This window comes from Coregonus lavaretus (assembly GCF_964263955.1).
Source record: "Coregonus lavaretus genome assembly, contig: HAP1_SCAFFOLD_907, whole genome shotgun sequence".
Lineage (NCBI taxonomy): Eukaryota > Metazoa > Chordata > Actinopteri > Salmoniformes > Salmonidae > Coregonus > Coregonus lavaretus.
Genome location: NW_028157401.1, coordinates 37,501 through 51,714, shown reverse-complemented (window position 1 = coordinate 51,714; position 14,214 = coordinate 37,501). Strand labels below are relative to the sequence as shown.

Below are 14,214 nucleotides of genomic sequence, written 5' to 3'. Positions count from 1 at the left end.
GTACTGGACTCTACTGGACTCTACTGTAATCTACTGTACTGGACTGGACTGGACTGGACTGGACTGGATTGGACTCTACTGTACTGTACTGGACTCTACTCTACTGTACTCTACTGTACTGGACTCTACTGGACTGGACTCTACTGTACTGGACTCTACTGTACTGGACTCTACTGTACTGTACTGGACTCTACTGTACTGTACTGGACTCTACTGTACTGTACTGGACTCTACTGTACTGGACTCTACTGTACTGGACTCTACTGTACTGGACTGGACTCTCCTGGACTGGACTCTACTGTACTGGACTCTACTGTACTGTACTGGACTCTACTGTACTGGACTGGACTCTACTGTACTGGACTCTACTGTACTGGACTCTACTGTACTGGACTCTACTGGACTGGACTGGACTCTACTGGACTCTACTGGACTGGACTGGACTCTACTGTAATCTACTGTACTGTACTGTACTGGACTCTACTGTACTGGACTCTACTGTACTGGACTCTACTGTACTGGACTCTACTGGACTCTACTGTACTGGACTCTACTGTACTGGACTCTACCCTACTGTACTCTACTGTACTGTACTCTACTGTACTGGACTCTACTGTACTGGACTCTACTGTACTGGACTCTACTGTACTGTACTCTACTGTACTGGACTCTACTGTACTCTACTGGACTGGACTGGACTGGACTGGACTGGACTCTACTGTACTGGACTCTACTGGACTCTACTGAACTCTACTGAACTGGACTGTACTGTGCTCTACTGTGATGTCCAAACTTGTAAAACATAGACATCTATGATTGGTACAGATATGATGTAGTCTGGACCAATCCAATTTGGTTTTGGGGAGAATAATAGCCAATGTGTAGAATAATACCCAAACATGAAAAGGATGAGCTTTCATTTTTCAACCTATTCAGGTTACATCACCATGAAGAAAATGATGATGCATTTCTGTATAGTACAGATCAGGGACCCATGATGTAATTATGTTGGTGTTTGTTTGACAATTGGAGTTTGCCAAGGCTTGCTAGCACCGTTGGAGCTGTCAGCTTCTCTCAACATAGTGTGGACTACCTAGCGCAGTACAGGTGCCAACACTCAATCATCACACCCAATATAGCGACATCTCTGATAATACTCACAGCATTTACTTGCCGCTTGTCTAAACATCGGACTGCGACCATGGCTAGAAGAAGTCGCTGTAAAAAAAAAAAAAAAAGACGCGATGGTCTCTACAAGCCAGAATGTTGAATAAAACGATATTTAAACATAATGTAACGACCCAGTATTGTGTTCTGTGTTCGTGGGTGTGTTATTGTTCTCATGGGTGCTAGCAGGGGTTAAATATGCCAGGACAGACGGAAAGGTTGGAGGGGTATGATGGGTAATCACGCAGGGTTTTGAAATGCATAGATAGGGGTTACTGTCTCATCTCTCTCTCTCTTCTGTTCGGGACCCTTAACTTGACATGTTATATTTGTGTACGTTCGGAATTTAGCGGCGTGGGCTGTGGCCTGAACAATAGCCACATTTAGGAATAAACCTGTGTTCTGCCCTGTACACCTGGTGCCCGTCTTTTTGTTTCCTTTATGATCCAGCTGGGTCATTACAGTACTTTACCGGTTGTCCATGCGGTTTGTCCTTTTGGAGGAAGGAAGTGGAGATAAGGATATCCACGTGAACGCCTTGTTTAACAATACTTTTTGCAGCACCGGTAGGTTTCTGTTGCTTGTATTTTCCGTCTTCTGATGCATTTTCACTTGATGCACAATATGTAAACAATAGCCAAATGTAACCGAACCTGTCGACCAAAGCGAGTTATTGCGTGGGACAACGTTCAGTCTGTGCTTCAGTTAAACTCGGCCAATGTTGACATATTGTGCATGTCGATGGGGAATTGTCAGCATTGAAGACACAAACCGATATACAGACCAGCATACTGAAAGTGGAGTTAATAACACTACTCTGTGGATATTTTGTCTCAGATTACCTCCTATATAAAAGGACAAAATCAACAGACAACAGGTAAAAAGTACGTTCAAATGAAGTTTATTCAACAGTCTGACTTGTGATGGGACTGTTCACAAAAGGGGAGCCTACATGTTAGAGATGGAGAGAAGAGTCTTCCACTCTCGGATTCAGAGAGGCTGACATCCCGCCAATGCACACACACCACTTGGAAGTAATAGTAAGATTGTGGAGATCTGACTGCTACACAAACAACGACAACTCGTGCATCTTCTCTGGACGATACACTCGAATTTCCTGCATCTCTCCGGTTATAGCACTAGGTTGAAGATAACAAAATATCTTCGTTATAACCCATAGAGAATGACAGATATAACATAATTGTATCGGTCGCATTATGGAGTCTGTGAGTGCACAGGCAATCTTTTGAAGTAGTTAATTTTCTTCTTCTACTATTTCTATGAGTTGGCAAACAAACTGAAAGTGTGAATACTGCCACCTAGTGTTTGCTCACGAGGATAATTAATTGGCTGATAATAATATAATAATATGCCATTTAGCAGACGCTTTTATCCAAAGCGACTTACAGTCATGCGTGCATACATTTTTCTGATCCAATGATGATCTATTATACTGACAAGATATTCGAGTGACCGCTCTAACAATGGAAATTCATGTCCTCCAGATGGAAGGCAGGCGAGATCATGTGGGACCATTCTAGCCAATGAGAGGGCAGATAGGCGTGTGAAAAACAGGCACAACTACGTTGTTTTTCTCAAATTGCTGGAATGCTACGTGCATCCACTTATCAGTGCATTTGTAATAGCCTAAACATGACAAAACTTATATTAGATCAAATAAGCCTCACATAAGTCGACACTCTCTCATAGTCCTCCATACAAAAAAAAAGGGCTCATCTCACACAGACAGATTTTGGGGCGGAGTAAATTCTCTCACTTTGCCTCTTTCTCTCTCGCTGATCCCTCCTGATGACCCGGATGGAATCACGTGATCCTTCCTTAACCTATAGGAAGTACCACCCAGTTGACTATTATAAAAATGGTGGAAGCCCTCAACAGCAATGTGCATGCCAAAGTGGGATTTATCCATCTAGAGTCCTCTTATCTAACTCTATGATATAACCAAAGAAGTCACTACCACTCATAACATCCATCCATGCCCTGCTGTGCATCCAAACACATTGATTGGCTAGAAATCGGCAGAGGTTTGAGACGGCGCTGGAGGAGATGGCAGCCGTTTTACAGCCTGGCTCTGAGGAACGCATGTGAGCCCCTGCTGAGAGAGCGGGTGTGGCAGTGCAGGTGTTGTATTATCAGATTCAGATAAAAAAAAATATATTAGCAGATTTCTGTGATATTATATTTCTTCACAGAATCCCAGAGACTGGGGCTCTTCTGCCTGGAGGACGAGTGTGTGGAGTGTGTGCCGGAGCACATGGACCGCAGCTTCTGCTCTGTGGCGAAGTTTGCAAGTAAGAGGAGAGAAGAGCTCAGAGGGCCAAGGCAGGGTGCTGCAGTCCAGGAGACACAAGCCCGGGTACCACCCGGAAGCCAAGGCAGGGTGCTGCAGTCCAGGAGACACAAGCCCGGGTACCACCCAGAAGCCAAGGCAGGGTGCTGCAGTCCAGGAGACACAAGCCCGGGTACCACCCAGAAGCCAAGGCAGGGTGCTGCAGTCCAGGAGACACAAGCCCGGGTACCACCCAGAAGCCAAGGCAGGGTGCTGCAGTCCAGGAGACACAAGCCCGGGTACCACCCAGAAGCCAAGGCAGGGTGCTGCAGTCCAGGAGACACAAGCCCGGGTACCACCCAGCGGACAAGGCAGGAGGGACCAGCCGATACACCTGCCCTGAGCCCAGTGGGAGGATCCGAACTTGAAAGCCGCCGCGGCCCAAGTGACAGCGGTGGATGGCCGGCTTCATCCGGGGGGCGAGTGACTGGCGATACCCCCATTTCCAATTTAAAAAATAACCTGTTGTATCAGGTGTCGCACGAACAGGGGGGGGGGGGAACTTCGAGAGGTGCCGTTGGTGCCCCGCCGGTTACGTCAGGAACCGTTCTTCAGCTGCCCCACACCCATCTGTTGGGGCCGTACCTGCGAATGGAGAAGACCCGGGAACTGGGTTTCCCCCTTTTGAACCCCTCTAAGGGAGGCTACTGGACCACCCCAAGGTGGTGTGGGAAGCCCAGCCGACCCCGTTACGCAGCGTGGTGGAACACGTAGAGACGACGAGGGAGCGGATGACAGCCATATGGCCAGTGGTAAGGGAACATATGGAGAAGGCCCAGCGCGCCCCAATCGGGGGGTACCAAGCCCCAAGAGTTCCATGTGGGTGACAAGGTGCTAGTGTTAATATTCACAGCAGAAAGTAATTTCCTGGCAACATGGCACGGGCCGTACGAGGTGACAGAGTAGCTGGGACCCGTCAATTACCGCGTACGGCAGCCGGGGGGGAAGAAAACCCCCAACCGATTTACCACGTGTACCTATTGAAGAGATGGCACGTGAAGGACAGCCTTGGCCGTGTTGTGGTCAAAACCCAGGACGTCGTCGGGACCAGTGGTGGTCCCGAGCAATGAGGACCTCGGACCAGCCCAGAAGCAAGCGCCCCCGGGAGCTCATCGATCGGAACACTGCCTTGTTTTCCGAGAAAAACGGTTACGAAAGAGGCCATACCGGATCCCCGAGGCCCGAAGGAAGGCCGTGAAGCAGGAGGTGGAGGATGGGAGTCAGAGGAGTCCCACATGGTGCAGCCCCATCGTGTTGCCGCTCAAACCGGACGGTAGTCTACCGTTTCTGCAATGACTTCCTGGTGGTGAACGACATCAGTTTGTTCGACGCCTACCCCACGCCGAGGGTGGACGAGCTCATCGAACGGTTGGGAAAAGGCCCGGAACAACATCAGTTTGTTGTCGACACCTACCCCACGCCGAGGGTGGACGAGCTCATCGAACGGTTGGGGAAAGGCCCGGAACAACATCAGCACCCTGGAACTGACCAAGGGATATTCTCGCGGGAGAAGACGGCATTCTCGACACCGGACGGCTTATACCAATACCGGGTCCTCCCATTCGGTCTCCATGGAACCCCGCCCGCGTTCCAGCGCCTGATGGACCGAGTCCTCCGACCCCACCAACAGTACGCAGCGGCCTATCTGGATGACATCATCATCCACAGCCCAAGGTTGGGAAGAGCACCTGACACGCCTCCAGGCGGTGCTGGACGTGCTCAGGCAGGCCGGGCTGACAGCCAATCCCAAGAAATGCAAGCTGGGGTTCGAGGAGTACCTGCGGTATTTGATCGGACGGGGGAACCTCAAGCCCCAGGAGAGGAAGGTCCAGGCGGTTCTGTGTAAACGTCTTGATCCAAACCCCCCTGGTCTGCCACAATATTACATTAATTCATGAATCACCTGATCAGCTGATTTCATTTCAGAATAATTTAACCCAGGAAAGCCATTTTTAAGCAACAGTATTATAGATGAGCTAAATATGCAGAGAGACTAGGTATATTTAAAAAGATTTGATGGTGTGAGATTCAATTATTTATTTGGTCCACCAAAAGGTTAGTAGGGTCCATTACGGCATAATATGCTCATACATTGTTAATGTATAGATGACAGCAACATATATGGAAAGTAACGTTACATCGTTGTCAGTCCACTGGTCATTTTAGCCTTCACTGGCATCCGTAGCCTGTACTGTAGATGCATACAGTACATCACTGTACATAAAACTAACGCTTTACAAATTAACCCCCTTCAAGATAGATTGAAGATTATGTCGCTAAAATGATTGTTCATCAACAGGAAAATTGAAAGAGTTAAGTGCATATTTCCTCCAAACAAGATAAAACCTATAGAAACAGTGAATAGTGACTTTTCAATACCAGTGTCCATATAATCACCTCTGTATTAATACAGCAGTCAGATCATCTATCGTTTACCCCAGAAATCAAACAGACGTTTCTAAACATTACAAAGAAAGCAAAGACAAACAAAAACAAATTTTATAGATCCTTCATCTCATTTCTATTGCACCCTTATCTGATTACAATCATTGATTCTGGAGGGAATTGTGGAAACCAAAACAACAACATTCCTATCATTGATGCAGATATTATCAACATTATTTTATAAGTCAAATCATCATACATTTTTATCATAAGGCAGCAGTGACTTTCATTAGTAAACAGGACTGTAAACACTAACGAACGCATGGCTTTTCCTTAGTGCAAATGTGAGTTGGGCTGGGCGGTACTGTAGCAGTGAGTTGGGCTGGCTGGTACTGTAGCAGTGAGTTGGGCTGGCCGGTACTGTAGCAGTGAGTTGGGCTGGCCGGTACTGTAGCAGTGAGTTGGGCTGGCCGGTACTGTAGCAGTGAGTTGGGCTGGCCGGTACTGTAGCAGTGAGTTGGGCTGGCCGGTACTGTAGCAGTGAGTTGGGCTGGGCAGTGGTGACATCATTCTGGGTGGTGGAGACATACTGAGTAGCGATTACGTCAGGCTGGGTAATCATGAAATCATTCTGGGTAATCATGACATTGTTTTGGGTAGTGATGACATCATTCTGGCCAGTGATGACGTCAACGCTTGTCTCCCAGTCGGAGAAAGCGCTGTGATTTTTGCTTCACCATTCGATGCTGCCTCTGGGCCGACTGAGCCTGCTCTATGGCTCCACACAGTTTCTACAGAGGAGGAGGAGGAGGAGGAGAGGCAGTTAGTTACTTTGGGTCGAACACAAGCACATACACACGTTTTTCTATACGTGTGAGGACCTTGCTATGGATACCGCACGCACGCACGCACGCACTCACTCACTCACTCACTCACTCACTCACTCACACACTCACACACTCACACACTCACACACTCACACACTCACACACTCACACACTCTCACACACACACACACACACACACACACACACACACACACACACACACACACACACACACACACACACACACACACACACACACACACACAAATGTGTATGATTGGGACCTGGGCAGTGGCAGGGTACTTGAGGTGCAGCACTCTCATTGGTTCCTGTCCATCTCTCTTTTGGATCTTCAGCTTGTTCAGTTCCTGCAGTCACACAAAGAGATTCAGGAAGGAACTTAAGGAAATAAGGAAGTAACTAACTAAATAGGTAAGTGAGTTTAAACATTTAAATAGTTCTGACAGGACCGAAGGATGCTATTTTATGTCTCAGGTAAAAATGTCCCAGTAGTCATACCTTGCAGTAGATGTTCAGGTCCCCTCCCTCTACGTGTGGAGGCCTTGAGAAATGCTCAAACAGACACTCCCACTCTTTGTTGAAGTGTCCCACAAACTCTATCTCCTTCACACACATCACTCTCCTGTAGGAGAAGAAAAGATACCATGGGGCCTACGAGTTAGAACGTGATAAGGGCAAAATACATGACAACCCTCATATTAGAATAATTGTATTAAATTGACAGAAACGTTAATTCATACACAATAAATGCAGGAGTGTTTAATGAATATATACTATATACAGTATATCTATCTCTCTCTCTATACAGTACCAGTCAAAAGTTTGGACACACCTACTCATTCAAGGGCTTTTCTTTATTTGTACTATTTTCTACATTGTCGAATAATAGTGAAGACATCAAAACTATGAAATAACACATATGGAATCATGTAGTAACCAGAAAAGTGTTAAACAAATCAAAATATATTTTATATTTGAGATTCTTCAAAGTAGCCACCCTTTGCCTTGATGACAGCTTTGCACACTCTTGGCATTCTCTCAACCAGCTTCACCTGGAATGCTTTTCCAACAGTCTTGAAGGAGTTCCCACATATGCTGAGCACTTGTTAGCTGCTTTTCCTTCACTCTACGGTCCAACTCATCCCAATTGGGTTGAGGTTGGGTGATTGTGGAGGCCAGGTCATCTGATGCAGCACTCCATCACTCTCCTTCTTGGTCAAATAGCCCTTACACAGCCTGGAGGTGTGTTGGGCCATTGTCCTGTTGAAAAACAAATGATAGTCCCACTAAGCGCAAACCAGATGGGATGGCGTATCACATGGTAGCCATGCTGGTTAAGTGTGCCTTGAATTCAAAATAAATCACTGACAGTGTCACCAGCAAAGCACCCCCACACCATAACACCTCCTCCTCCATGCTTTACAGTGGGAACCACACATGCAGAGATCATCCGTTCACCTACTCTGCATCTCACAAAGACACGGCGGTTGGAAACAAAAATCTCTAATTTGGACTCATCAGACCAAAAGTCAGATTTCCACCGGTCTAATGTCCATTGTTTTTCTTGGCCCAAGCAAGTCTCTTCTTCTTATTGGTGTCCTTTAGTAGTGGTTTCTTTGCAGCAATTCGACCATTAAGGCCTGATTCACAAAGTCTCCTCTGAACAGTTGATGTTGAGATGTGTCTGTTACTTGAACTCCGTGAAGCATTTATTTGGGCTGCAATTTCTGAGGCTGGTAACTCTAATGAACTTATCCTCTACAGCAGAGGTAACTCTGGGTCTTCCATTCCTGTGGCGGTCCTCATGAGAGCCAGTTTCATCATAGAGCTTGATGGTTTTTGCGACTGCACTTGAAGAAACTTTCAAAGTTCTTGAAAGTTTCCGGATTGACTGACCTTCATGTCTTAAAGTAATGATGGACTGTCGTTTCTCTTTGCTTATTTGAGCTGTTCTTGCCATAATATGGACTTGGTCTTTTACCAAATAGGGCTATCTTCTTTATACCTGATTGGCTCAAATGCATTAAGAAGGAAAGAAATTCCACAAATTAACTTTTAACAAGGCACACCTGTTAATTGAAATGCATTCCAGGTGACTACCTCATGAAGCTGGTTGAGAGAATGCCAAGAGTGTGCAAAGATGTCATCAAGGCAAACGGTGGCTACTTCGAAGATTCTCAAATATAAAATATATTTTGATTTGTTTTACACTTTTTTGGTTACTACATGATTCCATATGTGTTATTTCATAGTTTTGATGTCTTCACTATTATTCTACAATATAGAAAATAGTAAAAATAAAGAAAAACCCTGGAATGAGTAGGTGTCCAAACTTTTGACTGGTACTGTATATACACAGTGCATTCGGAAAGTATTCAGACCCCTTCCCTTTTTCCACATTTTTTTTATGTTACAGCCTTATTCCAAAATTGATTGAATTCATTTTTTCCCCTCATCAATCTATCAATCAATCAATCAATTTTATTTTATATAGCCCTTCTTACATCAGCTAATATCTCGAAGTGCTGTACAGAAACCCAGCCTAAAACCCCAAACAGCTAGTAATGCAGGTGTAGAAGCACGCAATACATCATCTACACACAATACAAAGCGGAAAACAGGTTTTTAGAAATTTTAGCAAATGTATTACAAATAAAAAGCAGATACCATATTTACATAAGTTTTCATAAGCATTTTTATTTAAATTAATCCATTTTAGAATAAGGCTGTAACGTAACAAAATGTGGAAAAAGTCAAGGGGTCTGAATACTTTCCGAAGGCACAATTTGTTACGGCCCTTTTCAGGTAAAGTGTATTTTCTCAAACCAATATCTCAATATAAAAAACGTCTACCCCTGAGGCAGTAGTCATGTCGAACTCAAATCTTCCATACCGTACCTGTTGGTCACAATAATGTTGGTCTTCTTGTGTCCAGGGTACAAACAGTGTTCTCTGAAGATCTCTCCTTCCAGCTGCTTGATCTCTGACCTCTGATGGAGCAGTTTTCCCATGTGTGAAAACATACAATACAATGTCTTCATTTTATTTCTAATTTTAATAATAACATGATTATGTTGTAGCTAACTTCACTTTTTAAGCAAACTTGACTGTAAACAAGTGGGAGTATATATGTTTATTACATGGTTGAAAGTGGCAACACACGAAATAGAACATACTGAAATTCATCGACCAACAGAAATATAGAATTACCTGTAACATGAACATACATTCATCTAGTTTAAGGCAGTCGGACTAACTAGGGAGTTATTGATGGTGGCTGTGGTGTATATCATGTTGGAACATAATTACAGAGGATATATCAAATACATATAATTTGGTCATGCTTTTTTTAACAATAACATGGTTTCTAAATCATTTAGGTTACAGTAACTCATATACAAACTAATGTAAGAGTATAGCATCAATATATAAACATTGGATAAGTATTATGAGTGCCTATACACAGATACAAAAGCAGTGATTTCCAATGTGATGCTATGAACCTTTTAATAAAAAATATTGCTGGAGTACCGTTACTAGTCATAAAACAAATGACTACATTTCTTTAGTAAAATATCTTTTTTTAATATCTGTTTTTTTTATAGGGTAGTTTATAAGGGCTAGATAAATCATCTGCATACATTATAGCAGGCTATATCGTTTCATTTCCTATTTCTGAAAAATATGAAATAAAATGCAAAAAATATTTCATTCGGCAAAAGTAATACAAAACCTGGCTTGAAAACAAGACTCGGGTATTATATGGACACAGATTTCCTTTGGCATGCGTAACAATTCAAGTCTTCAGCAAAAAGAAAACCGAATTAGAAATCATTACATCAGCATAGTATACACATTTACAAACCAGGCAAGGAGTTTGAACCTTGACACGGATATATAACTAGTTTCAACTATCAGACATTACAACTCATCATCACCGGCCTTTGATAGAACTAAGATAAATTGTCCATTAGTTACTAGCACTTGAACGACATCAATTAGAGAAAACACAAGCCCGTAATCAACCTCAACCCCTTCTATTCCTCATCATGCTGCATGAAGGACAGAGAGAGAGAGAGAGAGAGTGAAAAAGACAGAAGGACGTTAGAAGTGGAAGAAAGACTGACGCTTCAGTGTGAAAGAGAAAAAGGCATGTTTTCATTTCTGAAAGACAAAAGATGGAACTCATTGGTTGGAAGATTCCACGTTCAGATTGACTGAGTCGTTGACTGAGTCGTATATATATATATATATATATATATATATATATAAAATTTGGAATAGAAAGTTCAGAAATTGAAATAGGATAGCACTAGTTGTTATATAGCCCCTTTTCTCAAACCTGGACAATTCTACCTCCAGCCATGGGTGTCTGTGTGTTCATCTAAGGCGGGTTGCTAACCTGGAATAGGTCATAACCCTTGGCGTCCTCCTGGTCGTAAGGTCTGATGATTCCGTCCTCTCGGATCAGTCTGACCGGCCTCAGCTTGGTCACTTCCTCTGTCGACTCTGCCACCCTGCCAATCACAACGCCCCGTAAAGATCACACAGCCAAATCAGAACGCACCGTCAGATCTCACAGCCAAATCAGAACGCACTGTCGTATCTCAAAGCCAATCACAACGCACCGTCAGAAGGGTTTCATTAATCAAGCAAGAACAAGACCTAGTTTGCTTTCGGACCCAAACTCATAATAAAACTGCAACGTAATGTCTTCCCAATGAGCCACCAGACACAGCAGCAGTGGGTTAACATGATCAATTATCAGAACTAGCAGAATCCTGCTTCTGAAAGAAATCGCAAACTTTAAAAAAAACGTTCAGCCCAAAGGGGAGGCGAACTGTGCATGGGTGTGTATGTGTGCACGTACGTGATCCAGTATCTCACCTTTCGTTACCTCTAGTGTGAAAGCATGGAACAACAATTTCATCAGGTTATCAGGAATTTAATGAGTGATCAATAATATGCTTTGTGAAGGATAATGATTGACATGTTGAATGGACGGAAATACTTTGTGACGGGGGTGTGATTTTGCATTTCAGAACCACTGGGGAATTAGGACTGTTTTGGCCCAACATTAGGTAACTGAGGTGAGGGGGAGGAAGGGGTTAATGAGAAAGCCAAGAGGGGGGGGGGGGGGGGGGGTCAAAGTCGCAGTAGAGACTGGACGGTTTACTTGGCTGCGTTAGACCAATCGTGGAGGTCCTCCACTCCGAGAGCTGTTGGCGGAGCTATTTCAGCCCCATATGAACATGTAAGCTAACCAGCCACATGCCAGCACATTTCCCCAAACGCAATTCCAGTCCACAATGCATTCCATCAGTCTATTACCAACATGAAGCCCCCAGGTCAACACAGCAGGGATCCTGACAGTGGTGGATTTTATATCGTCAATATGTTTTGTTTTTTTTTGCAGCAAAAAAACTTTTGCCAAACTGCCAATCTCTGCATGGCGGTGTCGTGCGCTCGTGCAGTCGGCCAATCCCGGAGGAGAGAACAGGTGGAGGAGGGGCTTGAGTCTGACTTCTATTAGCTATCTGACAAGGAAGAGTCTGTGTGTGTGTGTGTGTGTGTGTGTGTTTGTCTAACTGCAGTTAGAATCCAATGTGACGTCAAAGTTACTGAGATGCAGAATGACCTGCTGAGAAGAGCTGCTCTAAACATTAGCTTTACAGTACCAATAGTCTCCTCTGTCCCGGTCTGTTCTGTCCTCAGGGGTTAGTCTGTTGGACCCCACGATGCTGCAGTATGGAGCAGGAGGAGGACTCAGGTCAGTAGCAGCGTTAACGAGGATGGGGGGGGGGGGTTAAATGTTGAGCTGTTAACCAATCATTTCCTTTGGTTTGATCTGTAACAGCATAATACCTACTTCAACGCCATGCAGTCACTTACCTCTCTGACAGACAATCTGATTTATGAGAAAGACAACTAACCCTGCATGCCAGCCGAACCCCTCCCCAGTCCCAAACCCCTCCCCTATGACCCCTATTGCGTAGGTCACGTGAACAGGAAGTGTTCACTGTGGCCGCCCAGTCATTACCAAAGCTTTCCCACATCTCACCAAATACTCACTCAACACAAAGACAAAAACAACTTCTCCAAGGCATTAACTTATGAGAAAACAAATTGAAAACAGAACAGTTAACAAAATTAGTCAGATCACAATAATTATAATGAACAGAACATAAGCACCAAACATGGTTATGAGTGACAGACAAATAATGTTACGCAATACCACATTAAACAAAACATTCCAAATAAAATCACAATAACCTCCGTAGTGTCCTGTCTCCACTAACCTCTGTAGTGTCCTGTCTCTACTGACCTCTGTAGTGTCCTGTCTCCACTAACCTCTGTAGTGTCCTGTCTCTACTAACCTCTGTAGTGTCCTGTCTCCACTAACCTCCGTAGTGTCCTGTCTCCACTAACCTCTGTAGTGTCCTGTCTCCACTAACCTCTGTAGTGTCCTGTCTCCACTAACCTCTGTAGTGTCCTTCCTGTCTCCACTAACCTCTGTAGTGTCCTTCCTGTCTCCACTAACCTCTGTAGTGTCCTGTCTCCACTAACCTCCGTAGTGTCCTGTCTCCACTAACCTCCGTAGTATCCTGTCTCCACTAACCTCCGTAGTGTCCTGTCTCCACTAACCTCCGTAGTGTCCTGTCTCCACTAACCTCTGTAGTGTCCTTCCTGTCTCCACTAACCTCTGTAGTGTCCTGTCTCCATTAACCTCTGTAGTGTCCTGTCTCCACTAACCTCTGTAGTGTCCTGTCTCCACTAACCTCTGTAGTGTCCTGTCTCCACTAACCTCTGTAGTGTCCTGTCTCCACTAACCTCTGTAGTGTCCTGTCTCCACTAACCTCTGTAGTGTCCTGTCTCCACTAACCTCTGTAGTGTCCTGTCTCCACTAACCTCCGTAGTGTCCTGTCTCCACTAACCTCCGTAGTGTCCTGTCTCCACTAACCTCCGTAGTATCCTGTCTCCACTAACCTCCGTAGTGTCCTGTCTCCACTAACCTCCGTAGTGTCCTGTCTCCACTAACCTCTGTAGTGTCCTTCCTGTCTCCACTAACCTCTGTAGTGTCCTGTCTCCACTAACCTCTGTAGTGTCCTTCCTGTCTCCACTAACCTCTGTAGTGTCCTGTCTCCACTAACCTCTGTAGTGTCCTGTCCCCATTAACCTCTGTAGTGTCCTGTCTCCACTAACCTCTGTAGTGTCCTGTCTCCACTAACCTCTGTAGTGTCCTGTCTCCACTAACCTCCGTAGTGTCCTGTCTCCACTAACCTCCGTAGTATCCTGTCTCCACTAACCTCCGTAGTGTCCTGTCTCCACTAACCTCCGTAGTGTCCTGTCTCCACTAACCTCTGTAGTGTCCTTCCTGTCTCCACTAACCTCTGTAGTGTCCTGTCTCCATTAACCTCTGTAGTGTCCTGTCTCCACTAACCTCTGTAGTGTCCTGTCTCCACT

At 44.8% G+C, this 14,214-nt stretch overlaps 1 protein-coding gene across 1 annotated transcript in view; it reads right to left on the bottom strand.

Moving 5' to 3' along the window:
- Positions 1–5,539: 5,539 nt before the first annotated feature.
- Positions 5,540–14,214, bottom strand: part of LOC311125477 (intermembrane lipid transfer protein VPS13C-like) — a gene marked incomplete at its 5' end in the record, with an annotated part of 37,002 nt that continues 28,327 nt past the window's right edge. The window contains 5 exons of the mRNA XM_084199528.1: positions 5,540–6,693; positions 7,014–7,097; positions 7,249–7,372; positions 9,649–9,740; positions 11,153–11,267. Of these exons, the coding sequence (XP_084055654.1) occupies positions 6,592–6,693; positions 7,014–7,097; positions 7,249–7,372; positions 9,649–9,740; positions 11,153–11,267 (517 nt within the window). The remainder of the gene's footprint in view (positions 6,694–7,013; positions 7,098–7,248; positions 7,373–9,648; positions 9,741–11,152; positions 11,268–14,214) is intronic.